The sequence below is a fragment of the Octopus bimaculoides genome, chromosome 3 (assembly GCF_046866305.1).
Source record: "Octopus bimaculoides isolate indiv1 chromosome 3, ASM4686630v1, whole genome shotgun sequence".
Classification (NCBI taxonomy): domain Eukaryota; kingdom Metazoa; phylum Mollusca; class Cephalopoda; order Octopoda; family Octopodidae; genus Octopus; species Octopus bimaculoides.
Window position 1 is genome coordinate 108,675,929 of NC_142930.1, and position 27,500 is coordinate 108,703,428.

At 36.7% G+C, this 27,500-nt stretch overlaps 1 protein-coding gene and 1 long non-coding RNA gene across 4 annotated transcripts in view; one reads left to right on the forward strand and one right to left on the reverse strand.

Annotated features, from left to right (window-relative positions):
- Positions 1–9,736, forward strand: part of LOC106868566 (uncharacterized) — a 45,515-nt gene extending 35,779 nt beyond the window's left edge. Inside the window, exons 6-9 of the mRNA XM_089349469.1 lie at positions 4,384–4,557; positions 5,837–5,907; positions 7,545–7,680; positions 9,368–9,736. Coding sequence (XP_089205595.1) covers positions 4,384–4,557; positions 5,837–5,907; positions 7,545–7,680; positions 9,368–9,394 — 408 coding nt within the window. The 3' untranslated portion in view covers positions 9,395–9,736. The remainder of the gene's footprint in view (positions 1–4,383; positions 4,558–5,836; positions 5,908–7,544; positions 7,681–9,367) is intronic.
- A 531-nt stretch (positions 9,737–10,267) lies between these two features.
- On the reverse strand, positions 10,268–23,836 carry LOC149136655 (uncharacterized). 3 transcript variants are annotated; one of them, XR_016241173.1, is made up of 2 exons: positions 22,421–23,836; positions 10,268–10,972 (listed from the first exon to the last, which is right to left on the reverse strand). It is a non-coding gene; the product is annotated as an uncharacterized LOC149136655 (long non-coding RNA). The 3 variants fall into 3 exon arrangements; XR_016241174.1 differs by having other exon boundaries at positions 19,111–23,836; XR_016241172.1 differs by having other exon boundaries at positions 22,536–22,953.
- Positions 23,837–27,500: the final 3,664 nt, after the last annotated feature.

Here is a 27,500-nt window from a genome sequence, read left to right on the forward strand (position 1 = left end):
CATATGTATATATACATATGTATATATATATATGTATATATATATATGTATATATATATGTATATATACATATGTATATATATATGTATATATACATATGTATATATATATGTATATATACATATGTATATATACATATGTATATATACATATGTATATATACATATGTATATATATATATATATATATGTATATATACATATGTATATATACATATGTATATATACATATGTATATATACATATGTATATATATATATGTATATATACATATGTATATATATATATGTATATATACATATGTATATATATATATGTATATATATATATGTATATATACATATGTATATATATATATGTATATATATATATGTATATATACATATGTATATATATATATATGTATATATATATATGTATATATACATATGTATATATATATATGTATATATATATATGTATATATATATATGTATATATATATGTATATATATATATGTATATATATATATGTATATATATATATGTATATATACATATGTGTATATATATATGTATATATACATATGTATATATATATATGTATATATACATATGTATATATATATATATATATATATTGGGTCATCCCATAAATAATGCAATTTCTTCTTAAATTTTTCAAAATTAAGATAAACAAAGTTCTTTTTTAATCTAAAATATACTCTCCTTCATTTTCTACAATGCTCTATTTATCTATCTGGTAGACTTGCAAGGCCCCACTTCCAAAATTCACTTGTCCCTTATGAAAAATATTCCTCCAGTACTGACTTTGGAAAAAATAATAATCAGATGGGGCAATGTCTGGCAAATATGGTGGGTGGGGCATCATTTCCCATTCAAACTGCTCCAGCCTTTGGCATGTCATCCTCACTGTATATGGCCGAGCATTATCCTGATGGAAGAACACCTTTTGTCTTGAAACCAAAGATGGTCGTTTTCCTTCTAATGCTGATTTAAATGACTGGTTGAATGACGAAATCCAAACATTTCTGCTAGTTCCTCAACAGTTGCGATGGGATTTTGTTCCACCAGATTTACAAGATGTCCTCATCAAGCTCTACAGATCTTCCAGGACGAGGCTCATCTTCTAGGCTGCAGTTTCCTGCTCAGAATTTCTGGAATCACTGTTGACACTTGCTTACGCTTAGTGTCTGATCCCCTTATACTGCATTAATATTCCTTGCACTTTCCGTTGCATTGTTGCCTTTATTGAACTCATAAAGCAAAATATATCGAATATGCTCCTTTGTCACTTTCATTATAGCTTTGAAAAAATAACTGTTAAAATCGAACTGCACTCTTCAAAACTTGCACTAAGAATAACTTTTATAGCAAGTTTGATGCAGATAGTTTATCTTGTCCCTCTCCGACTTTTAGTTCATGCAAATGAAAAAAAACTGCATTATTTATGGGATGACCTAATATATATGTTCTAAAATTTAAATAGAAACATAACAGATGGAAAATTCACACATAGGACGTTCCTAATTTCTCATCAGTTCTTGTCCAAAAGATCGTAACAATTTCATGCCTTTCACAATAATATTGTTGATTTTTGTTGGCATTAATGGAGATAAACTGCTGGAAATTGCAAATGAACAGCGGACAGTTTTCTTCACTGTTACTCATTCGTTTGCTATTCCCAGCAGCTTCTTGCCGCCAATGCCACCAAAAGTGAACAATGTTATTGTTAAAGGCATGAAATTTGTCATGATCTTGTGGACAATAACTTGGGAGAAATTAGCAAGATTCTACGTGTGAATTTTCCATTTGTGTTCCTATTTAAACTTTTGAACGTATTATTTAATGTAATGCTATGCACTTTCTTAATTTTTATCCATTTTGTTGAATATATATATATATATATATATATATATATATATATATATATATATATATATATATATATATCTCATCATATATATATATATCATTGTGTGTGTGTGTGTGTATATATATACATACATACACACACACACACATAAAGTATCTAGGAGGAAGAACTTAATGGTCAGTCGCATGTATTTGAACAAGATAGAGAAATACATGTGTTCCAAATACCACACAACATAAATTCTTGATTTATTATAATCATTTCCTCTTGTTGACAATGTATCACAGTCACTAAATGTCAATGAAGATCAACTCCACATGATGTGAAGCAGAGATAATCTCAAGATTCAAGAATTCTCCAATGATGATATACCATTGAGGAGAAAGAGGAGTGTATCATCTGGTTGAGTGACAGAAGAAGCTTCTAAGCATAGAAAATCCTATGTCAACAAATTGTCTGACCCATGTGAGCATGCAAAAGTGGACGTTTAAACAATGACAGTGATGATTCCAAGATTTAAAACTTGGTTTTAATAATTGATAGTAGTCTTATTTTTTCATCTAACAAAATTTTAAATTCTTTACAGCATTTTATCATTTAATCATCTTTATTTTCTTGTGGCTTTTATTCTTAGCTTGCTATCTGCTGCTATTATATTCCAGAATAATTTAATTTTTTTTTTGTAGCAAAGAGAAAATTTTGCTTATTATTTCAAGATTTTATTTAATTTCAATTTTGTTTCATTATAAAAAGTTTTATTTTAATTTTATTTCATTATAAAATGTTTTATTTTTATTTTATTTCATTATAAAAAGTTTTATTTTTATTTTATTTCATTTTATTTTATTTTGTACTTATGGCTAAGTTGAATTAATGTGACAAGATTTGTATGAGATCAATGTATGTTTAGAAAATATTGCAAATTTTGATCTTGTTTCATATTCTGTATTTAATCTTCAATGTAAATGGAGAAATGCTGCTAACTTACTTTAACTCTTTTCTTACTATATTGTCATTGAAATACATTCCCTATATTTTAATAAATTTTTAAGATAACGAAGACTTTTGTAAAATAATGTGTGTGGCTGAGTGGTTAAGAAGATTGCTTCCCGAGCATGATAGTGTCGGGTTCAATCTCACTGTGTGGGACCTTGGGCAAGTGTCCTATAACCATCACTGAAGCCTTGTGAATGGATTTGATAGATGGAAACTGTAGAAGCCTTGTGTGTGTGCTGATATGTATCCTTGTCTTGACATCCTGTGATGGTTGTAGACAAGCATCACCTTGATACAACATCACCTTGTCTGATGTGAGCATGCAAAGTAATATTGCCAGAAAAATATTTCTGGCAATATTACCTTGCTTGGAAACAGTTGGTGACTAGAAGGGCATCTGGCTATAGAAAATATGCCTAAATGACTTCTACCTGACCCATGCAGGCATGGAAAAGTGGATGTTAATGGTAAAGGTGATAATGATGATGTCATTGTTAAATTGATATTTGGAACAAAAATGAACATGAAATTTTTATGAAAAGCTTTAAACCTTTTAGCATATTGTAGATGCCTCACATTGCTGTATGAGTTTTCTCAATGCGACACAATGCAGCTGCAGGGGAGAAAACTCGTTACTGACATGTCCCCTAAGCGTGCTAAAGGTGAATTTAGATCATGGGAAGTAGCATATAGCAAAGGACAGTTTCAGGTGGGTTGGTATCAAAAGGGTCGACCCATTTTATTACCATATTTCTGTTGAAATAAAATGCCTTTATTTTAATTAGTTTTGAAAATAATGAAAAATTTATTGAAATAGCTTTGTCATTTTTAAGCTGGCATTTAGATGAGAAAGTAACATGAAATTATGATGAAAGGTTTAAATTTAGATCACTTCAACCCTTTAGCATTTAAACTAGCCATATCTGGGTAAAATATCCTGCTGGTTTTATATTCAAACTGGCCAGATCTGGCTTCTCACATCTACCTTACAATGTCATTCTAAAAGTAAGCAAACACAAAGTTTGAAATCTCAAAGCTTTGAAATAATTCACGATTAATTCAATGTGGATAAATAAACATTACATTTGACAGAGTAATTTGAATGCTAAAGGGTTAAAGCAGAAGGTTTGAGTCAAATAACCTGGGAGCAGTGTCAGGTGGGTTGGTATCCAGAGGGTTTGTCCATCTTTTAGATAAGTGATGTGTAGTTCTTTGGCTGTCTTTAAACTTGTGTGTTTCAGTGAATATAGTTTTTCAAATCATCTGTAATTGTGTGTATATAACTTCCATATATAACTTTTGCTGTGGAGTGAGAACTAACAGAAATTAAAATTAATACATGTTCTGCAAATCTTAAATCTTCTAAAATTAATCCCATCTTCATTGCTATTCATGTTCATGGGCTTATTGACATATCAATAATCAAATTTTTACATGGACCCCAGTTTAATGTCGGGACTGTTGTTGTTCAAAGAAATGAAAACAGTTTTTATTTGATATTATTCCTGATAGCCGGCAGCTGCCCTTGCCCCAGCTGCTGAGGCCGAAAGCAAGGAGAAGGAATTGATTGCCATGGAACGAAATCATATTTATAAACAAATGAATGAAATTTATGTGGAACGAGAAAAAGCTTTCAGATCCATTGAAGAATTTTACCAAGAAAAAATGAAATCTCTCCAACACCAGGTTTGTGGTTTTAATTATTTCCTTTTAAAACTAAAATTGTTTAGTGTTTTAAAATATAAGTTATTTATTGGTTTTGCATTTAGCTATATAGCTAAACAGACTTGTGAAGACGGTTACAATGTTGAGGGTTCCAGCTGATCTTATCAATGGAACAGCTTGCTCATAAAATTAATGTACTAGTTGCTGAGTACTCCACAGACATGCATACCTTTGATGTAGTTCTCACTGGGAATTGAATTCACAACCTTACGATTGTGAACTGGAATACCCTAACCACAAAGCCAGGAAGGCTTCACAGGAAGAGAAATAAGTTGTTTACCAGAGTTTTGAATTACAGGCATGGTTGTGTGGTTAGGAAGTTTGCTTTCCAACCACATGATTTTAGGTTCAGTCCCACTGTGCATCACCTTGTGTATCTTGGACAAGTGTTTTCTAAGTCTTGTGAGTGGATTTGGTAGAAGGAATACCATTCAAGTGTGATTGTTACCAGTGTCGCCTTACTGGCACTTGTACTGGTGGCATGTGAAAAGCAACATTCGAGCAAGGTTGCTGCCAGTGCCACTGGACTGGCTCCTGTGCAGGTGGCACGTAAAAAAACACCATTTGAGCGTGGCCGTTGCCAGTACCGCCTGACTGGCCCTCGTGCAGGTGGCATGTAAAAGCACCCACTACACTCTTGGAGTGGTTGGCATTAGGAAGGGCATCCAGCTGTAGAAACTCTGCGAGATCAGACTGGAGCCTGGTGCCGGCATCTGGCTCACCAGTCCTCAGTCAAACCATCCAACCCATGCCAGCATGGAAAGCAGATGTTAAACGACGATGATGATGTATGTGTGTGTATGTATTCTCCCCCCCCACACACAATCATATGTACGTGTGTGTGTGTGTGTGTGTTCTTGTCTTGACATTGTGCAAAAGCTGTAAATGAGCATCACTGTCATACAAGTAGTTTCTTTTGTTTCTGGTCATGGAAAAATATTTCCTTGCTTGGGAACCAGTTATTGTTGGTGACTGGAAGAGCACCTGACTGCAGAAAATCAGCCTCAATGAACTGCCCCATATGTTGCCACTGATGTTAATGATATTCTTAATAATAGATCTGTTGCCTCAACATAAATCTTGTATTAGACCAAGCTGATGAGATAACCAAACAATATATACACAACAGTTAAGTAAAATCTATGAAATTACCAAACCTTTTCCTTTGTAAACTCGTATGAAATTTCTGTTTTGTATTCCAAATTTACATTTCTCTTTCACATTATATTCTGTGTTCCAGAGTACAAAGATGAATACTGCCACAAGGCAAGAATTTGCAAAAGCAGTGGAAGAAGTAGAAAATAAATTTCTGTGAGTAAATTGTATCTCTATTTGCAAGATGGATGGGTGGAAGTTAATCTTTTAGAATTTTATGTAATGTGACCTTTGTTTTTTTTTATTTATTTCTGTTAAAAGGAAAAAAAATAGCAACACATCTGGAATTTGCTGTACTGTAAATAATGTTAGAAATATTTGACAAGTGCAGGAATGGCTTCATGGTAAGAACTTTACTTCCCAACCACATGGTTCCAGGTTCAGTCCCAATGTGTGGCACCTTGGGCAAGTGTCTTCTATTACAGTCTCGGGCTGACCAAAGCCTTGTGAGTGGATTTGGTAGATGGAAACTGAAAGCATCCCTCATATACATGTGTGTGTGTGTCTGTCCTCCACCACCGCTTGATGACCGGTGTTGGTATGTTTACATTCAACAAAATAAGTACCAGGCTTAAATAAATAGTACTGGAGTCGATTCATTTTACTAAAATTCTTCAAGGCGGTGCCCCAGCATGACCACAGTCTAATAACTGAAACAAGTAACAAATAGAAGACAAAACTTCTGCATGTACATTGAATTAGATTGTATGTAAGTTGAGGTTAGAAATACCTTTTTTTGTTTTTTTCTGACTTTCAATCTAAGTTTGGACTGTTTAATCTGCAGTTGTTGTTATAGCCATTCTGTTAGTTGTCATTATTATGATAATGTAAATTTCATAATATCCCAGATTAGCTATGGTTCATTTAGATCTCTGTCACTTTTTGCTTGCTAACTGTAGAAATTTGTCATGTAATAAAGTCCTTGTTAACTGTAACAACCATTTACAATTAATTAAAAAAATAAACTTAGACTAGTTTCTGTTGAATAATCGATGCTGGTCAGGCAAACTCCAATTAAACAGTTTCTAGGTTTGATTCTTGATCTATTTCTAACCTTCTATTGCATTACATTACTTCCATAACACTTGAATTATGTTCTGCTTAATGACTATTCCATTACATGATTATTCCGTTTACATCACTATTACTGCCCTACTACTTATGTTACAATTTCCAGTTGATGTTTGATCCTATTTCAAATGTATATGGATCCGTTTATGGATTTGATTAATTTGTTTCAGCTATAAATCTGTAACCTGCTTCTGTTTCTTATTTAGTTCTTCTTATTGGCTGTCTTATGTTATTGCCATTTCACCTTCCAAAGAGGCAATCTTATATAACTACATCCTAAGAAGTTTACTTCCCAACTGCATGGTTTCAGGTTCAGTTCTACTGCATGACATCTTGGGAAAGTGTCTTTTACTATAGCCCTACACTGACCAAAGCCTTGTAAGTGGATCTGGTTGATGGAAACTGAAAGAAGCCTCTGTGTGTGTGTCTTCTTAAAGTGTGATAGTTGTGAACGAGTGTCACTGTTCTACAAGTGGTGTCATTTGTTTCCAATGTTCTGTGAAAGGAAGCCTGGCCATGGAAGTAATATGACTTTGCTTGGAAATAAGTGATGGTGGCACCAGGAAGAATATCCAGCCACAGAAAATCTGCCTCAATAAGCTCTATTCAACCATTGAAATGTAGATGTTAAAAGTATGATGATAAACTCTTTTAAACACACTTGAATATTCTAAATGTATTTAGCGTTCTCACTTAGTCAACTTTACTTTTGTCAATTACAGAAAACATGTTGAGGCTCCTGTCTGCGAAGATCTCCAGCTGAAGGTATTGGAATGCTATCGCACCAATCAGTCTCACCCACTTAACTGCTCAGCGGAAGTTCATGCCTTTGCTACAGCTGTTGACCAAGCAAGACAAGTAAGTTTACTATTCTTTTCATCTGTTTTCCTATTGGTAATCTAAGAGTGTTTAAAATAATGCTAAATGTTTTTTGGGTTTTCTTATTCCTTAATCCCTCCATCTCTGACCACCCCCTACTCTATAGACTTTGGTCTACCAAAGCATTGTGGGTGGATTTGGTAGACAGAAACTGAAAGAAGCCTCTGTGTGTGCATTCATATTTCCCTTTATCTTCACATGTGCTGGTAATCAATGGCTGTGCACAAGTTACCTGATCTTTGTAAACAAAAGGCTTCTTTAAATGGAGTCATTTGTTTCCAGTTCTCAGTATAACCATGTCTGGGTTGTTTAGTAGTCTGTGAGTTATCACCTAAGAAGTTATGGTGGCGGGGTGGCATTAGTGTCAAGAAGAGTATTTGGCCAAAGAAAGCTCTTCTGCAATGTACTCTCATTGGACCCATGCAAGCAGGGAAAAGATGATGCTGAAATGTATATTTCTAATGTGTTATATATATGTGCTGTGTGTGTATATATATCTATCATCGTTTAACATCCACCTTCCATTTTATATATATATATGATTGCAGCCTTAGGAGTTTAGAAACACACAAAGACTTAATTTCACTTAAACATTTATTGTTTGTAATAATAGTGTCAAGAAATGTCATCGCTTGAAACTGTGACTTGTTCACTGACACGAAAAATTCAATTGCAGTTTCGAGCGATGAAAATGTTGGCACCATTATTACAAACAATAATTGCTTAAGTGAAGTTAACAATCTTTGTGTGTTTCTAAATGGCTAACATTATGTCTTTCATAATGCAATCACTTTTCAAAACACTTGCTATGCAACTACATCTGCATAATATATAAAGCAAGCTGGCAGTCATTAGCATGCTGGGCAACATGCTTAGTGGCATTTTGTGTGTCTTTATGTTCTGAGTTCAAATTCTGCCGAGGTTGACTCTGCTTTCCATCCTTTTGGCATTGCTAAAAATAAGTACCAGTTGAACTCTAAGGTTGATGTAATTGACTTAGCCCTGGCCTCGAAAATGCTGGCCTTGTGCCAAAATTTGAAACCCATATTTATAAACAATATAGGTGTAGGAGTGGCTGTGTGGTAAGTAGGTTGCTTATGAACCACATGGTTCCGGGTTCAGTCCCACTGCGTGGCACCTTGGGCAAGTGTCTTCTACTATAGCCTCGGGCCGACCAAAGCCTTGTGAGTGGATTTGGTAGATGGAAACTGAAAGAAGCCCGTCGTATATATGTGTATGTGTTTGTCCCTCACAACATCGCTTGGCAACCGATGCTGGTGTGTTTACGTCCCCGTAACTTAGCAGTTCGGCAAAAGAGAGTGTAAGTCTAGTACTTATTCTATGAAAGAATAAGTCCTGGGGTCGCAGTGCTCCAGCATGACCACAGTGAAATGACTGAAACAGGTAAAAGAGTAATATGTATTCCAAGGCAGCGAGCTGGCAGAAATGTAAACATGCTGAGCAATATGCTTAGTGATATTACGTCTGTCTTTACGTTCTGAGTCAAATTCTGCTGAGGTCAACTTTGCCTTTAAGTACCAGTCTTGCACTAGGGTCAATCTAATCAACTGGCCCCATTTCCCAAAAATTTTGGACCTTGTACCTAAAGTAGAAAAAAATATATATTCCTGTTTTGATTGTATTTCTACTGTTTTCTTTTCTTCAGAATGTTATTCTTGCCAAGAAAGTCTGACCTGTTTCTTGCACCAATTGAAACAATATTCTAAGAATGCTGGGTATGGTCAATGGAAGATTCCAAGGCTGCAGTTCTTCGAAAAGATTACTTACCATCAAAGCAGCTGTTCTGCAGATAACCACCAAACTTAAGACCTTGAAGGGCCGTCTTCCCACTTCCATTAGAGTTGTTATGTTTGTCTGTGGCTTGTTCAAAGCTGTTAGAAGAGACGAGACATTCTTTTATATCTTAGTCTTCACAATTAATTGTATTTGGCTTCGTTAAAAGGGAATGATTCCAAGAGAATAAATAAAAAAAAGTGCTGTGATGTGATCTATTACACATTTTCTTAAAGAACAATTTTCTGTTATTTTCAATCCCCACCCCACTGCTACCTGTTGGTAGGTCCTGATGCATCTCTACCCCTATCTATTTCTCTCGTACAGGAGTAGCCAAGTATCTCCTTTGTATAAGGCATCTATCTTTATCTTTCTGTTGTACTCTAGCATCCATCTGTAGAAAGCATGCCAAAACAGACAATGGAGCCTGGTGCAGCTCTCTGACTTGCCGGCTCCTTTCAAACTGTTCAACCCATGCTAGCATGGAAGACAGATGTTAATTGATGAAGGACAATGGAAGTATATTAACCCTTTCGTTACTGTATTTTGAGATGCTCTGTGTTTCTTTCAATTCATTTTAAATATAACAAGGAATTTAGCAAAATAACTTAGTTATTATTAAGCTAGTGTTAGGAACATAAATTGTGACTAAGGTTTGATGGAAGATTTTAATTCATAACTTATGACAAGACATCTGTACTACAGAGCCAGTTTCAGCAGGGTTGGTAACTGAACAATTCTCTCAACATATTCAATAACTACTGCAAATCCCCATTATTTCAAATTTATTACACACTAAACACTATCAGAATAGCACTTCACACTTTTCCATTATTATCATTATTGGCAGAATTGTTTGTGCATTGGACAAAAACCTTAGCAACATTTTTTTAATTTGTACATATAGGTGCAGGAGTGGCTGTATGGTAAGTAGCTTGCTTACCAACTACATGGTTCTGGGTTCAGTCCCATTGCATGGCACCTTGGGCAAGTGTCTTCTATAACTGTAGTTCAGCACTCGTCGGTGAACAAAATATGCTTGACATTGGTCTTCATGTACATTCTAACTTTTTTTGTGTTTGGGAGTCAACAGAGGCTTGCATGCAGGTTTCTTTTCTTTTCACAAAGCTACCAATTACTTTATTTCTGGATGTTTTGGAAACATTTTCAATGCCAGCATCTGCGATAAAAGCTTTACTAGTACATCCGGGATTTTTAAGTAAGCATCACTTGATATGGGAAATGTCTTGTGTTGAGACTTTTCGGGACTTGCCTTTATCACTGCGCTCATTCTGATACTTGGGATTTTGTAAATATCTGTGAATTGTTTTCACATGATGACCTAGTTTCTTGGCCACTTCATCTGCAGACTTGCCATCACCTATTTCTTTTATAATCTGGTTCCTCTCGTACTCTGTAAGATCTTTTCCATGCCCCATCTTTTGAAATTATAGTTAAGACAACTAATTTTGTTCATCTGAAAAAGAAAATTGTTGATTAATACAAAAACTAAAAAAGCTGCAAATCCTAAATTTTGTATCATGTAAATTCTCTTCAAAATCCCTTGGGTAGTTATTTAGAGAATCTAAAAAAAACATCATGGACTATTATCTTGGTTCGCAGTGTATGTAACAAGAATAGTGATTCAAAGAACAAAACAGCTCACACTGAGCTCTCAACCTGGTGCATGGCTATTAAGAAAGACTGGTTATGGCTAGGATTTAATCTTACTGTTCTGAAAATCCAGGAATCACAATGGTGGAGAATCATTTAATGTCCGTTGTCCATGCTGGCATGAGTTGGACTGTTTGACCAGAGTTGGCAAGCTGGAAGGCTGCACCAGACTCCAGTCTGATTTGGCATGTTTTCACAGCTAGATGTCCGTCCTAATGCCAACCACTCCAAGAGTGTAATGGGTATTGGCCAGGTGAGTGAAGTGAGAGAACAGATGTTAATTCTGTTAGTTAACAGTGCTTTTGTAATCTCTTTTAGTTATATAATCAACTCTACATAATCTGTACACACATACATACATCATCATTTAATGGTTGAACCAGGGCTGGTACACCGGAAGACTGAGCTACACTCCAGTCTGATTTGGCATGGTTTTCTACAGCTGGATGCCCTTCCTAATGCCAACCACTCTAGGAGTATAATGAGTGCTTTTATGTGCCACTGGAATGGGTGCTATTTTCATGACACCGGGGTGCATTTACATGCCATCAGCATGATACTGGTATCTTCTATGATTGTGATTTTGCTTGGCTTGATGGGTTTTCTTCTCAAACATGACATAAAGCCAAAGACTACTGTTCAGAAAATTTCATGGCAGGTTAAAGCATTAACCCTGTATATTGTCATTATACACTCACAGACAATAAATGTATCTGAAGATTATCATATAGGGATTGTATTAAAGAAAAACCAAATTCAGAAAAAGACTGCAATAAAATTAAAATAAATAAATGGTGCAATATGAAAGATAAGTTTATCATAAACATTTACTTTCAAAAAGTTTGGTTGATCATCCAATGAGAAAGACTATGATGAAAAGAGAGCAAGATAGATAAATAAATTAAATAAATATAATGAGAAGTACAGAAAAAAGAAGAGAGATAAGGTTTGAAAATCTAGATATTGTTTCAGTAGAGATATTTAAGTGCATAGTAAAGAAAATGGCCTGAACTTTTGGAATTTCACATTTGGTTGATTTCAAAGGACAGAAATGTCATTCCAAGTCTATTAATGACAGCACTAAAACACATACACTCACATGAATATTCTCAGGTTCATATCATACATATATCTTCATATACACCAAATTGTGCATGTATCTTTGTGTGTGTGTGTGTGTATATACAGAGTAATCCTTCAGATTAACATAAAATTGGTTTTATTATAATTAGAAATATTGCATTTCTAAATTTCTCAGAGAGACTTATACAGTAGCAGTACGATAAAGTGATGATTTATTGCCAACTTAATGTGGCAGTCCCAGGAAAGGGAAGAATGTTATTGCTATTTAGCCCAAGGAAACATCATTTCCAGTTGGCTACGTGACACAAGCGTTCTGTGTCCTGAAGTTTTCAAACAAGGGAGATAAGCACCTCGACCTAGCAAAGCCAGCATTCAGAGACTAGTTTCAGAGTTATTGCTCTTCATCAGTCTGGAGTAGCTTGGCGTGCTAGCTGTCGATGCTTAGTGAATTTATTTCACTTGAAATTCTACAAGTTTTCAACAGCGATTAAACATTGACAGCTAGCACGCCAAGCTACTTCAGACTGATGAAGAGCAATAACTCTGAAACTAGTCTCTGGATACTGGCTTTGCTGGGTGGAGGTGCTTATCTCCCCTGTTTGAAAACTTAAGGATACAGAATGCTTGTGTCATGTAGCCAACTGGAAATGATGTTTCCTGGAGTTAAATAGCAGTAGCAGTCTTCCCTTTATTGGGACTGCCACATTAGCTTTTATTATAATTGAACATAAAATTAAGCATTAATATAATAGCTCTGTTTCAACATGGTTGCATTTGCTACATTAACTAAAAAACAGGAAAACATGCAGCAACACCCAATACACTTCTCTGTGAAAAAACACTGATACCAACCTAAAGATATTACCTGAAAATACTACTGCCCCCCTCAAAAAAAAAAAAAGTTTTATCGAAATACAAAGCAGTCTACCAACAGTTTAAGATGGTTGAATGTCCACCTCCCAAACCATTGCTACAACCCTTTGAAGATGACTGATTCACAATGATCAAGGGAATAAAATTCAACAAATGAATCAACAAACTGCAGAAATAGCTGAAACAAAAAATTAACCACATAAAAACAAGCCCAGATATATTGTAAAATCGGACACGACAAACAGCTTCTAACAGATAAATCAAACTTCTTGTAACTACTTTTTTCCTAAAACAATCTCCAACACACACAGAGAAAAAACAATGCAGCCAAAGAAATAGCCACTAAACTTAAAATAGATGATAGAGCAAACGTATTAACACTAAAATGTCTTTAAATAACTATGAAAGACCACAAGCCCAACTTTAATAGCGATTGGACATAGGCATCCTTAGTAATAGAAAAAAGACAAATTCATCATCATCATCATTTAACGTCCGTTTTCCATGCTGGCATGGGTTGGACAGTTTGACTGAAGTCTGGAGAGCCAGTGGTTGCACCAGGCTCCAATTTGGTCTGGCAATGGTTTTACAGCTGGATGCCCTTCCTAATGCCAACCATTCCGAGAGTATAGTGGCTGCTTTTTATGTGCTACCAGCACAGGAACCAGTCAGGTGGGCCTGGCATCGATCATTTACAGACAGTACTTTTTACGTGCCACCGACATGAGGGCCAGTCAGGGGGCACTGGCATCAACCACGTTTGGATGATGCATTTTATGTGCCACTGGCACGGGAGCCAATTGGGGGACAATGACATCGACCATGTTCGGAGGAAGCATCTTACATGCCACCGGCACAGGAGCCAGTTTGGGGGCTCTGGCCACAGCTATGATTCTGGTTTTACTTGACTCAACAGGTCTTCTCAAGCATATTGTACCACTCAATGCATCATCAAAAACACAAGCAAACTTGACGGTTCCTCTCTGAAGAAACACATACAAAGTTTAACAAGATCCCAAACAAAAATGAATGCCACTTCTTCCAGTTTGACAAGTTATTACACATCAATAACAAAACCTATTCTTATGGCTGCTTTGATTTACACAAAAACAATAACCACAACAAACAACACTGAAATAGAGACAATACTACAAGCGAGGAAATTGCTCCTCTTCCACAACAATGCTTTCTGGATTAAGAAAAGCACCAAAGAAACCATTTGATGTATGCATGGGATCAAAGGTGCTGGCAGAGGGAAGCAACATTGTTAGCCTTTACATATTAGTAAACTTACCATCTGAGATGAATGAATTCCCATTCATCACAGGTGGTCTATAAAGGCATGATGGTTTACATCTACAAAAAAATTTTAACACACAAGAAACATAAATTTAGGAAAGACCTACATTACTTTTGCAAAAACTTAGGCTCTCTCTGTGGAATGTTGTTTATGATATTCATGTTCACTACAGATGGATTGTGGAAAAGATCTGCAAAGTGTTCTCTTCGTATATTCATTATTCCAGGAGGATCTTTAATAACCTCATTTCCATCTTTCGACTTCAAGGGAACATATGATGGAGATTGCAGTTCAAAAGCTTGCTGCAATAAACCATAGAATCTTTTAATGACTTTCCTGTCATTGGCTGCCTTCCTCAGACAAATTTCTCCACCAAATGTCTTTCAGCCTCCTGAGTTCTTTTTGAAAGACTGCTTTCTGAGACTTGTACAACTTTTCTAGTTGCACTTTGTTCTTAACGTTTGGGTCAAGAAGCTTTTCATGAGTGAACCTCTTTGTTGCTAAAAGCTCATTTATCATTGTATCATTGGAATCATACCAATCTCGGTGTTATCGTTTAAAACCTAACACCTCTGATCCCATTTTATATATTTCCTCATGGAAAGATTGCCGTGAACCTTCAAAATGAACATTGCTGCAGCTCTTCTGAAACATCAGTTTTCTTTGGTACTCGTACACTGACACTACAAATCTTGTTATGAACCCTGAATTTGAACCTAACCATTTTGTGATAAAAAAATATGTGTGTCTGTGTATATATATATATATATATATATATATATATAATCATCATCATCATATGGGTTGGACGATTTAACTGAGGACTGGCGAACCAGATGGCTGCACCAAGCTCCAATCTGATCTGGCAGAGTTTCTACAGCTGGATGCCCTTTCTAATGCCAACCATTCCAAGAGTGTAGTGGGTGCTTTTACGTGCCACCAGCACGAGGGCCAGTCAAGCGGTACTGGCAACAGCCACGCTCAAATGGTGTATTTTTACGTGCCACCTGCACAGGAGCCAGTCCAGTGGCACTGGCAATGACCTCGCTCGAATGTTTTTTCACGTGCCATCGGCACAAGGGCCAGTAAGGCGACGCTGATAACAATCACGCTCAAATGGTGCTATTTACGTGCCACTGGCAAGGGAGCCAGACTGCTGCTCTGGCAATGATTACGCTCGGATGGTGCTGTTAGCACTCCACTGGCACAGGTGCCAGTCATCGAATTTGGTTTACATACACACACACACAAAAAAAAAAAAATATATATATACATACACACACATATATATATACACATAAGGAAAATTCATTTAATAAAAGGGGTCCTTTGTAATGAAATGGTTGGAAACCCCTGCTCTAAATGTTTCTCAATTGTTAAAATCTTTACAATAAATTGATTATACTTCTACAATACACAACCTATGTTAACAATTTCTTATAATATTTAAGTATGGAAAAATAGTTTTATCTATTTAAGCATCGAATGGCTATGAGGGTTCATCGGAGTAAAATAGCAATCAAGAGAATCCATAGACAAAAAAATGGTTGAGAACAACAGCTCAAACGATAAAGTCTGTGATTCTCTCCCTTACACTTGAAATCCGAGTTATCTCCCTTTAAAATATCGTTATTAAATAATCGCAACACAGTTCTGGTTTCGTTATATTCTACTTATCTTGTCCGGTCAATGAAATCAGTAACACAATAAAACAAAAATCCTTTGAGTTTATCCTTAATCTCCAGACTGAAACCAGGAAAACAGTATAAACAGTTTTCTTTCCTTAAAATTTAATGGTTCCATTTTCGAATAATAGTGACACACTTGTACTCCAGATATTGCGAAGACAAGCATTTGCAGTCACTCTGAAATTTCTAGTTTCTTGTAACATTATTTCAGTGATGTGTATACTGATAATGTTTTAGTGGCATGAAAGAAAATTTGTATATTATGTTTTATAAGTAAATATGATAATTAGAAAGGTTGAGATTGTATATCTGCAATGTATCGCTAACATCTCTCTGCGTTGTAGCTTTGGCTATTCAATATACAGCAGCTGCCTTGTCTATTATGTTTATTTGACATATAATTCCTGCTATATAGAATAAAGGATTTCGAAAGTTGTGTACGTTTCCTGTAAAACTTTGTAAAAAAGAAAAAGTCAGTTTCTTTACGCAAGGGAGGCTACTCTCAAAAGTTGGGACGAGTTGTTCACATTCGTATTTTTTATAAAGTAAAAAATTTAATTCTCAGAAAACTAGGAATATTTTGTTTGTGCCAGCAAAATCAGTTCAGTAAAGTTTACGCAATAAGCATGTGTTCCACAACAAGAAGAACTTGCTATTGCGAGCAAAAGAAAATATTAATTTCTTTATTGCCCACAGAGGGGACAAACAAAGAGATTAAGTCGATTACATCGACCCCAGTGCGTAACTGGTACTTATTTAATCGACCCCGAAAGGATTTTGAACTCTGAACGTAAAGACAGACGAAATAACGTTAAGAATTTCGCCCGGCGTGCTAACGTTTCTTATTTGTTTATTGCCCACAAGGGGCTAAACATAGAGGGGGCAAACAAAGGGATTAAGTCAATTACATCGGCCCCAGTGTGTAATTGGTACTTAATTTATCAACCCCGAATGGATGAAAGACAAAGTTGACCTCGGCGGAATTTGAACTCAGAACGTAGCGGTAGACGAAATACCGCGAAGCATTTCGCTCGGCGTGCTAACGTTTCTGCCAGCTCGCCACAAATATTGAAATAACCCCCCCCCCCCAACCCCCCCGCATTTGGATATACGACAGTTTGACATAGTAGTAACGATATGTATGTACTGGGTGTGCGTCTGAGCCCGCGCCATGCTGGGGTGTTTATGTCCCCGTAACGTAGCAGTTCAGCAAAAGAGACTGATTGAATGAGTATTAGGCTTACAAAGAATAAGTCCTGGGATGGTCGATTTTTTCGACTAACATCCTTTAAGGCGGCGCCCTTATTCATTCTCTTTTCTCGCCGGCCGACGGAGAGCTCAGACGTACAAGCAGTCTGTCTCCAACATTTCAACTCTGGAGACAGCTCTTTCCAACATTCCAACTCTGGAGCTAGACAAATAACCACTCAACATCATTGACGGCGTCTCAGCAACCAAAGGGCGAAGTGCTGCCTATTTCCTCTGTAAATAAATATTGTTGTGTTGATAGTTCAGAATCTGCGTTCCGTTGTTTCTTCTAGAAATTTAATGTACGGAAGCGGGTATACACCTAATGGTGTATAACCACTTTCCTAAATTGGTGACCCCGAATAGAGAGCAACAGCAGCCGAGGATTCTGATCTACCAACCGATAATACTACACGAGCCGTCATCTGTCTCTCAACATGCTCGTCACAGATAGAGAATGCACACAATCACTCGCATCAGCTTATTCCACAGCTGCAGGACTTTCTTTTGGTCATCATACGGCACTTCCCTACAATTGATGACCCCGAATAAAGAACAACTGCAGCCGCGAAAATCTGAACTGCCGACCAATAATACTACAATTGGTACCCCTAGCTAAAAGATCTACAGACCTCGTTTCAACAGCCATTGAATTCGTATGTTTCGCGACGTTCAACTTCAGGATTGCCTCTACATTCTCATCCATCACAAGTGAAAAGCTAAGAAAATTTTTTCTACGTTAAAGTTTTTCATTTTGTTAATGACTTCCAGAGCCTATAACCAAAGACTTCTTTGCGGCTGAGACCTTTGTGGTTTTTCACACAAAAAACTTCACGGTTATTTCATCCTAACAACTTTTTGAGCAATTTCCTACATGTTTCACGAGACGTCAATTCATTCTTACACAGCGTCCTCTACTTGCTGAAAATAGCAGTAAAATGTACAGTTACATTTCAGTGAGTACATAACATTTGTTGATGCTTACTTGTTCGTCACCTCTCCGTTTCTCTCGGCCGGAGAATGGAAGAGTTACTGGCTTATCTTCATTTGCATCGGGATCTTTTGGTCATTTTCGCTCGCAGCTCCGAATTCATGACAGCATTTTCCAGCAATGTCAAATTTCTCTCTCCTGATACGCACCAACAGCTACCATCCCGCTTCTAATGGGATGGTTGAGCGTTTTCATAGGCAATTTAAGGCTGCCTTACACGCCTCGCCCAACCCGCAGTCTTGGGTTGAATTTCTTCAAGGTCGACGCTAATGGTCGTACAGAGATTGTGTCTGTCGACCGTCTGAAAAAGCGTACCTTGGCAAACCCTCAACTTTCGTGTACGACGTGCCCGTTTTTCAAACACCACACACCACTGTCAACATCATTACCACCACACACATACAGAACACAGCTACAGCTACAGCCAGTTTACAGCGACGACATCAACAACCACTACGAACTACAAGCATCTCCCCCGACGTCGCCAGCAGCAATACGACTCTACTTACTACCAACATCGTCAACATGACCTCTACACATACACAAGCAACCAACATCAACAAGCGCGGTTTTATCTCGACCCTGTTAGAGTGGATGTTTCCACTCACGATCAACAGACCAGCCAGAATATTCAGTACCAGGTAACACAGGTCCCAGCCAGCACCCGACGCTCAACTACAGCTCTGCTCCTTGACCGCAACTTCCTGCGTATGAACATTCTAAATCTCCTTGTGTAACTTTAATAGAATATTCCGTACCAGGTAACACAGGTCCCAGCATCGACGCTCAACTACAGCTCTGCTCCTTGACTGCAACTTCTTGCGTATGAACATTCTAAATCTCCTTGTGTAACTTTAATAGAATATTCCGTACCAGGTAACACAGGTCCCAGCATCGACGCTCAACTACAGCTCTGCTCCTTGACCGCAACTTCCTGCGTATGGACATTCTATCTCCTTGTGGAATTTTAATACGAACTGGTTTTCTCCATCTCAGTGTTTTAAGACTTTTCACAGTCTGTTACAGACACTTTTACTATGTTCTGTGTTTTCTCTCACACACACACTTGTGCACTCATATTTTCTTTCCTTTCAGAAAAAACAAAAAAATCAGACTTTTACATCGCGTGATTCCAGTTTCCTGGACAGTTGTCATCACGGTTGTTTTGTCATTGTCAATTTATTTGTACATTGCATGCATGTATCTCACAAGTGTACATTCATTTCTTTGATTTTTCTTTGTGTGTGTTTGTACCACATCTTGTGGGTGGTTTCGGTGGCCATCTTGCCTCAGGCGTCCCTCCAAATTTTCTATTTTCGTGCTTTCGGCACTCGCGGGCGAGCCATGTAGTGACGCCTTAATAGCAGACATTCCGGAAAGCTTATCCACGCATGCGCAGGGACTAGTTCCGGAAGGAATACAGAAAGAGTCTCGTGCGCATGCGTGGTCATTGGATATTCAGGCTTCGCGCCCTTATTCATTCTCTTTTCTCGCCGGCCGACGGAGAGCTCAGACGTACAAGCAGTCTGTCTCCAACATTCCAACTCTGGAGACAGCTCTTTCCAACATTCCAACTCTGGAGCTAGACAAATAACCAATCAACATCATTGACGACGTCTCAGCAACCAAAGGGCGAAGTGCTGCCTATTTCCTCTGTAAATAAATATTGTTGTGTTGATAGTTCAGAATCTGCGTTCCGTTGTTTCTTCTAGAAATTTAATGTACGGAAGCGGGTATACACTTAATGGTGTATAACCACTTTCCTAAATATTAAGTCATTTTCGCATGATAGAAAAACTCTTTAACAAATGCACGTTCCAGATTAGAGACCAATTTCCAATTTTGCTGTAAAATTCCTTTTTTAAAATTTTGTTATATAATGTATTTGCATCTAGTTGTTTTCGGATGCCTTCCATCATTACGGGATCGATGTCCTGCCACGCACTGTTGCATTTGTCTAAATGCGAAGCAAAAAAAAAAACAAAAATTAGATCATTATACCTCAATCTAGAGAGGGCATCGATGCGTGGAATGCTTTTAGCCGGAACATGCTTAAAGACGAAATCGTACTGTGATAGACTCAAACTCCACCCGGCTATTTTTTGCGAAGCAAGTCGAGATACATCTAAATTCTTCGCGAACAGAATTTTTAAGAGGCTGGTGATCTGTTTCCAAATAAAACTGCTTTCCTAGAAGAAAATGCCGAAGCTCTCCACGTATCATACCACTGCATAAGCCCCACCTCTCTATGTTCGACCAATTTCGTTGTGCCTGGCTAAAGGTGTGGCTTATGAATGCTACTGCAAACAAGGATGCATCTACAGAGAGAGAGAGAGAGATTGCTCCTCATCTCCATTGAGTACGGTTGCAAAACTGGAGCCTCCGAAAGATGAGTGATAAGCATACGGAAGGCCTTATCTTGCTCTTTGCCCCACTTAAATTCTTTAGATCTAGCTGATGAGAGTTCTACTTTTTCAGCATACGCCGGGACAAACCTTCCGTAGTAATTCCTCAGACGCAATATTTTGTCAATAAATTCCTTAGATTTTGGTACTTGTATATCCTTTAGTTTTGCTACGAATTCCCGAGATGGAGAAATACCCTCTTCAGATATGTTCATTTCCAGGAAAGTTAAATTTCTTCTTCTGGAGAATGACTTTTCTTTGTTAATGGAGAACTGCGCCTTGGTTAGTTTTGCAACTACCGCATTTTCTCTGCTCGTTAATATTGCTTTACTACTAGCATAGATGAGGCTATCATCTTGGTATACCCTGACCCCCCTTCGATCCCTTTTAGTAGAGTTTCCATGTAGTTCTCAAATATGCCACTCGAATTCTTAAGGTTCATTTGAAGTTTGTTAACCAGGTAGAGACCATTGGTTGTATTAATAGCGCAGATCTGCCTTGCTTCCACCGCTACAGGTATTTGTCAATACGCATGCTTTAAATTGAGAGTGGAGAAAAAATTCTCACCTGGTATACCGGAGAAGAGAGTGTCGATTGATGGTATGGGAAAAGAACAAGTGTCAATCAGTGCATTTAAATGAGCCTTGTAATCGACACACATGCGAAGAGATCCGTCTGTTTTTCTCAGCCATATCACAGGTGAGGCACATCTGACTCCAGAGTAATCCGATGGTGTGATGATAGCCATCATTTCCAACCTCTTTAACTTCCATTTCCAAATGTAATGGAACGCGTCTCGCTGAACTCATCACGTTATATCTCGCATTAGAGCAGTTAACTCGATCTAGAAAACCTTAACCTCTGGTAACACGTCCATGTTTAAATTGGAACAAAACAAACCGTCTTTAATAATATCTTTTCCAATCAGCCCCAAAGAGTATGGGTTATCTACCACAATAAATTTACATGACTCGTTGGTGTTGTTGAGTTTAAATGCCACTCGGATTGATCCAACAACCTTTAGATCTGAACCATCAAAAATGGTTAATCTATTGTGGTATGATTCAGTTTGATAACGGGACTATCAAATAAGCTGACCCCCAGTATCCACTCCCATAATCTATGCTTATTTCTAAAACACTTACAAAACCCTGTGTTATCTGCACTCTCGTTGTTCATGTTAAGCAACAAATTGACGATAGATTCAATCTCGCTTGGAAATACATTTATGTTGTCCACACGGGGATCATTTTTAGATCGGCAAAATCTTGCAAAATGCCCTAATTTGCCGTACTTATTACAATTTTTTTTCCATATGCTGGATACACACGAGCTTTCTGTGTACGCCCACAATTTCGACATTTCATTACAACGTCACGACTGCGGGTATTCTTGTTGACATTAAAGCTTGTAATTGTTTGTCGACTACTCGGAAAACAGTATTTCTGACTCTATGATAGATGCAAGAACAGCTATTTCGGTGAAATTCATTTTAGAATGACATCGTAACTGATCTTAAATTTTAAACTTATCTCTGTTGCCGACATTCCCGCGATGAAAATGAGTTTCACAATTTCCTCTTCTGGATTTTCTTTCAACTTATTCAAATGACAGAAGGAAGTTTGAGAATTAATCCTAAGAAGAAAGTCGTTGACTAACTCACCTTCTAGTTGCTTTAGTTCCAATAATTTTAACCTGTCCACAATTAACAGCCTCGGCTTTATTAGTTGTTGCAATGCATTGATTATTTGTTGGTATGTTGCGTTCTAAAGACTTACTGGGAAAAGAATATCTTTTAACTTCATTAAGGCTTCAACTTCACAGGAAGAATAAAAATGTTGGCTTCTTTCAGACATCGTCAACGTCGTCGCATTCAGCTTTTGCTTCGAACTGTTTCGGCCAGGCGTTAGCTTCTTCCAAGTTTAAATATCTTCCGGATGTTATCTTCTTAGCCATATGTTGTGTTTCAAAATACATTGAATATTCGTAACTGCAAGTTACACAGCTCACTTCCGAAGGCTATGCTATATAATTCCGAGCATCATCATCCACGTGCGTAGCGGTATCGCCCCGTTTTTGGCTGCCAGCTCGTTCATATCTCGTCTCATGATTACCACGTGGTTGCACGAGACTTCCCTTGAGAGTTCTATATACAGTAATCCCTTGCCATATCACGGTTCGCCTATCGCGGTTTATTATTTAAGCTTACGTTGATTCCTCTGTGGTGTTGTTTTGCATTTATAATAAAATAAATATATACATATTATAAAAATAATAAAAAAATATACAGTGCTGTACTGTTTCTAATTTGCGGATTTTCACCTATCGCCAGGGGGTGTGTGTGTGTGTATTTGGAACGTAACACCCGCGATGGTCGAGGGATTATTGTATATATCAGGATACCAAATCAGCAACCCAAAGCAATTATCACACATACACATACATATACTTGAATATGTATACATACAAGCATGTGTTAACCCATTTTATACATCTATACACACACACACACACACACATGCCTACTTCTTTCTTATTCTACTTTGGTAAAGGGTTCACCTGATACCTCAATCTAATTCTTCTCTTTCTCCTTATTTTTGCTGTGCAATTCTTTGTGCACAACTTTTTAAGTTAGTTTTTTTTTGTGTCTACATGTTATCTGTCACCTTTTGAATTTTTTCCCTTCTGTTGTAATCTCTCTTGTCCAATTCTACTCATTCCGTTTGTGCTATTTTACCTATATGCTCACACACACACACTAAAAACATTTTCCAAAGGCTCCAAACTGTGAGATTGAACCTGAAACCAGGTGGTTGTAAAGTAAGCAATCATTTCCATACTCAGGTTTCTAAACAACATATTCTTAGATAAAGTTCCTGAATCCGTAGAGTTCCTGTCTGTTAGCAACAGTAAATGCTGGGATTTCATTTGTTGCCCTTTGCCTTTACAACTATATCCAATGAGCTGTTAGTGCTTTTTACAAGGAGCAGAGCTGATATGATTTGTCATTTGTTAGAGGTGTTCTGTGAGACAAAATGCTTTGTAATAATCAATTAAGGTAAGGTGGTCAGCTCCCAGAATTGTTACCATATCAGGCAAAGTGCTTAGCAGTGTTTTGTTCATCTTTACATTCTGAGTTTGAATTCCAGTGAGACTGACTTTGCCTTTCATCCAGTCAGGGTCAATAGAATAAGTACCAGTTGAGCACTGGGACTGATTTCATCAACTTACCCCCTCGTCCCTACCCCCTCGTCTGAAATTATTGGCCTTGTGTTAAACATTGAAACACTTTTTCAATGAAGACTCTTTACATTCTGTGTTCAAATCCTGCTGAGATTTATATGACCTTTCTTCCTTCCAGAGTCCTGTTAAAAAGTATCAGTGAACTAGCTTGATTAAACTGATTATGCTCTTCTCTTAAATTCAAGGCCATGTATATATGTTGATTAATATTTCATTGAGAATTCCTTGCTCAGCTATTATCAACCATCAACCAGATGCCCTCCCTGTGTCCAAGGGTCAGCTTGCCAAGACTCACCATTTCCCTCCATATTGTGCTGCCTGCATACAATCAGTCAGGCTCATGTTTCCAATTCCTTCTTTGATGTTATCAATCCACAAACATCTTTGACAGCTTTTCCTTCTCTTTTTGTCTGGATAGTCTTGGTCAGTGTCTCATAGTGTATTGGATGACCAAAATACGACAGCTTTGTGGACTTGATTCTTGACAATAGATGTCTTTGGAGTTGCATCTTTTCTAGTACTTCAGTGATTGTTACCCTATTGCTTCAGCTTATTCTGCCCAATCTGCAAAAGATCTCCATTGCAAAGGCTTCTATTTCATACTCCATACCTCTGTCCATTGTCCAAATTTCTTCTCCATAGAGGTTAACTGGTGTAAGATAACAGGTTATTAGCCTTGGTTTCAGGCCCATCTATAACTCTGAATATAAAATATTTAGCTGATACTAGGCATCTGTAAGATGGAAGATTTAGTGAAAGAGCAGTTTTATAGGGAAATGCCATAAATTTTTATTCACCCTTACAACCTCGGCTTGTGTTCATACTATTTTTCTGCTACTTTGAAGCCAGCCACCCTGCTAACATCCCAATCATACCTATATTTTTACTCTTTTTGTGCTAGCTTTTTGCATTCACTCAAGAAATGCTTAATGCTTTTTCCCTCAGATTCTGCGGTTGCTCTCCGACTGGGTTTTGTCAAATTCTACCATTATCAAATACTGTGGTGGACCGGGTCTAAGAGTATTGGTTGCCAGGAGACTAAGGGGGCCCACCTGCAACTACAAGGGGGGGGGGGGCACCTGCAACTATAATGCTATCTAATTTTTTTTTTGTTAAGAGTATTCTTTTCAACTGTCTACAAACAATTTACCTCCTCCCTTGAACTTGCTGGTCTTGTGCAAAACTTAGAAGCTATTATTATTATTAGTAATAGTAGTAGAAGTAGTAGTAGTAGAAGTAGTAGTAGTAGTGTTGTTGTTGTTGTTGTTGTTGTTGTTGTTGTTGTTGTTGTTGTTGTTATTGTTATTGTTATTGTTATTATTATTATTATTATTATTATTATTATTATTATTATTATTATTAATAATAATAAGGTGGTGAGCTGGCAGGACTGTTAACATACCAAGCAAAATGTTTTGTGGCATTTTGTCCCTCTTTACTTTCTGAATTCCAATCTCACTGAGGTTGACTTAACTTTTTGTCCCTTTGAGATCGATAAAATAAGTACCAGTGAAGTATGGGAGTCAATGTAATCAACTTCCTTCTTCCTTCAAAAACTGCTGGACTTGTCCCAAAATTTGAAGCCATCATTATTCAGTGGTTTTATTTTCATCCTGAGCTTTCACTGCACTCTGCTGTGGTTTGTTTTAGTATTGTTATTTTTATTGTATAGAAAGTGCTCTACATAGGATGTGTGTGGTGGCCAACAGTGCTATTTTCTGTATGCTATATATATTCATAAGTCCTGCTGTTTTGGTTATGTATTTGTCTGTACGTTTTATAACCATGCCTAATGCAACAATTATAATAGGGATTATTTGTCATTAGGCCCCACATTCAGGTTGTCTCTTTTTCCAGATCTTTGCTTTTCAAGAATTTCTCCATTTCTTTTAGAGATATATTGTCATCTCTTTGTGACTGACATGTTGATTAGAAGGCTTTTTTTTTTCTTGTTGGTTCCTGACAATATTTGGCATATTAATCTTAATCTCTTTATCTGTATCTATCAGCATATCCAGAATATGATGGCTCTGTCCTTTTCAAGACCTTTTCTGGGACATGCTTATACCATTTTTTACTGTTGTTATCCCAGAGTACTGGCACAGCTGCCAATGTATCTTGGTTCCAATTCTACTCATGACTGGATGTATTCCTTCTTGACCAGGGCTGGGCAACCAGAGACAATATGATGTATTGTTTCTTCCCTGTCACTACATATTCTGCAGTTACTTGTATTTTTCTTCATTATATGTTTTAGGTGGTTTCTGGTGTGGAGGCTTTGATCTTGTGCCACAATTAAAAACCCTTCCACCTCTCCTCTCAGATCCAAACTTCTTAATGAATGTTGGGATACTAATTTGTCTGTTTCTTTTCTGTTTAGCTCATCTCAGTATTTGCCATATAAGGGCTTTCCTTGCCATCATTTTATCATTGTATTTTGTACTTCCAGTTTTCTTCTTCTTCTTCTCCTTCAGAAGAATTGTTAGCGTATTGGATGACATACTTAGTGGTATTTTGCCCAGCGCTGCATTCTAAGTTCAAATTCTACCTAGATTGACTTTGCCTTCCAGCCTTTCAGAGTCGATAAATTTAGTACCAGTGAAACACTGGGGTCAATGTAATTGACTGTCCCCTTCCCCTTGTGCCTATAATACAAAGGGTTATTTAAGAAAAGGACAGTTGAATTCTAAAAGTTCCAGGTATTACCTTACCCAATGGTATGATTTCATGGACAACATTGTCTGCTATTTCTAGCAGGTTGAATGAACACATAGCAAACTGATAAGCAATGTTTTAATGACTTGTGATGTGTCTTAACGAGTGACAATAAATTTTATGCTGATGGTGTAATTATTTCGTTATTTTCTTTAATTCTCAGCTGCTTATACTTGATTGGAATGACAAAATACAATTCTATTGCACCAATGTTCTTGTTCTTGTGGTTCTTCGCTTGTATGTAATAAGAAAAATATTTAAAAAAAAAACAAAATCAAAATACATTTTTTCGAATAAAATTTCAATTTTATTTTTCAAATAGAATCAGTTTTTGATGTTGAAACATCAAAAATATAATGAATTATAATGAATTGTGTCCACAAAAGAATGTGAAGTCACCTAGAAAGCATTTCTGTCCACGATCTCATATTGAAGGAAAAGAAATACAAAAACAAACAAACCGGATTTTATTAAAGAGAGAGAGAGAGAGGAGAGAGAGAGAGAGAGGAGAGAGAGAGAGAGGAGACAGAGAGGAGACAGAGAGAGGAACATTTATATACATATGGAGAGAAAAATCAAGAGAGGTATATACATATATATATATATATATATATATATATATATATATATACATATACATATATATATATATATATATATATATATATATATATACATACATACATACATACATATATATATATATATATATATATATATATATATATATATATATATATATATATATATATATATATATATATATATACATACATATATATATA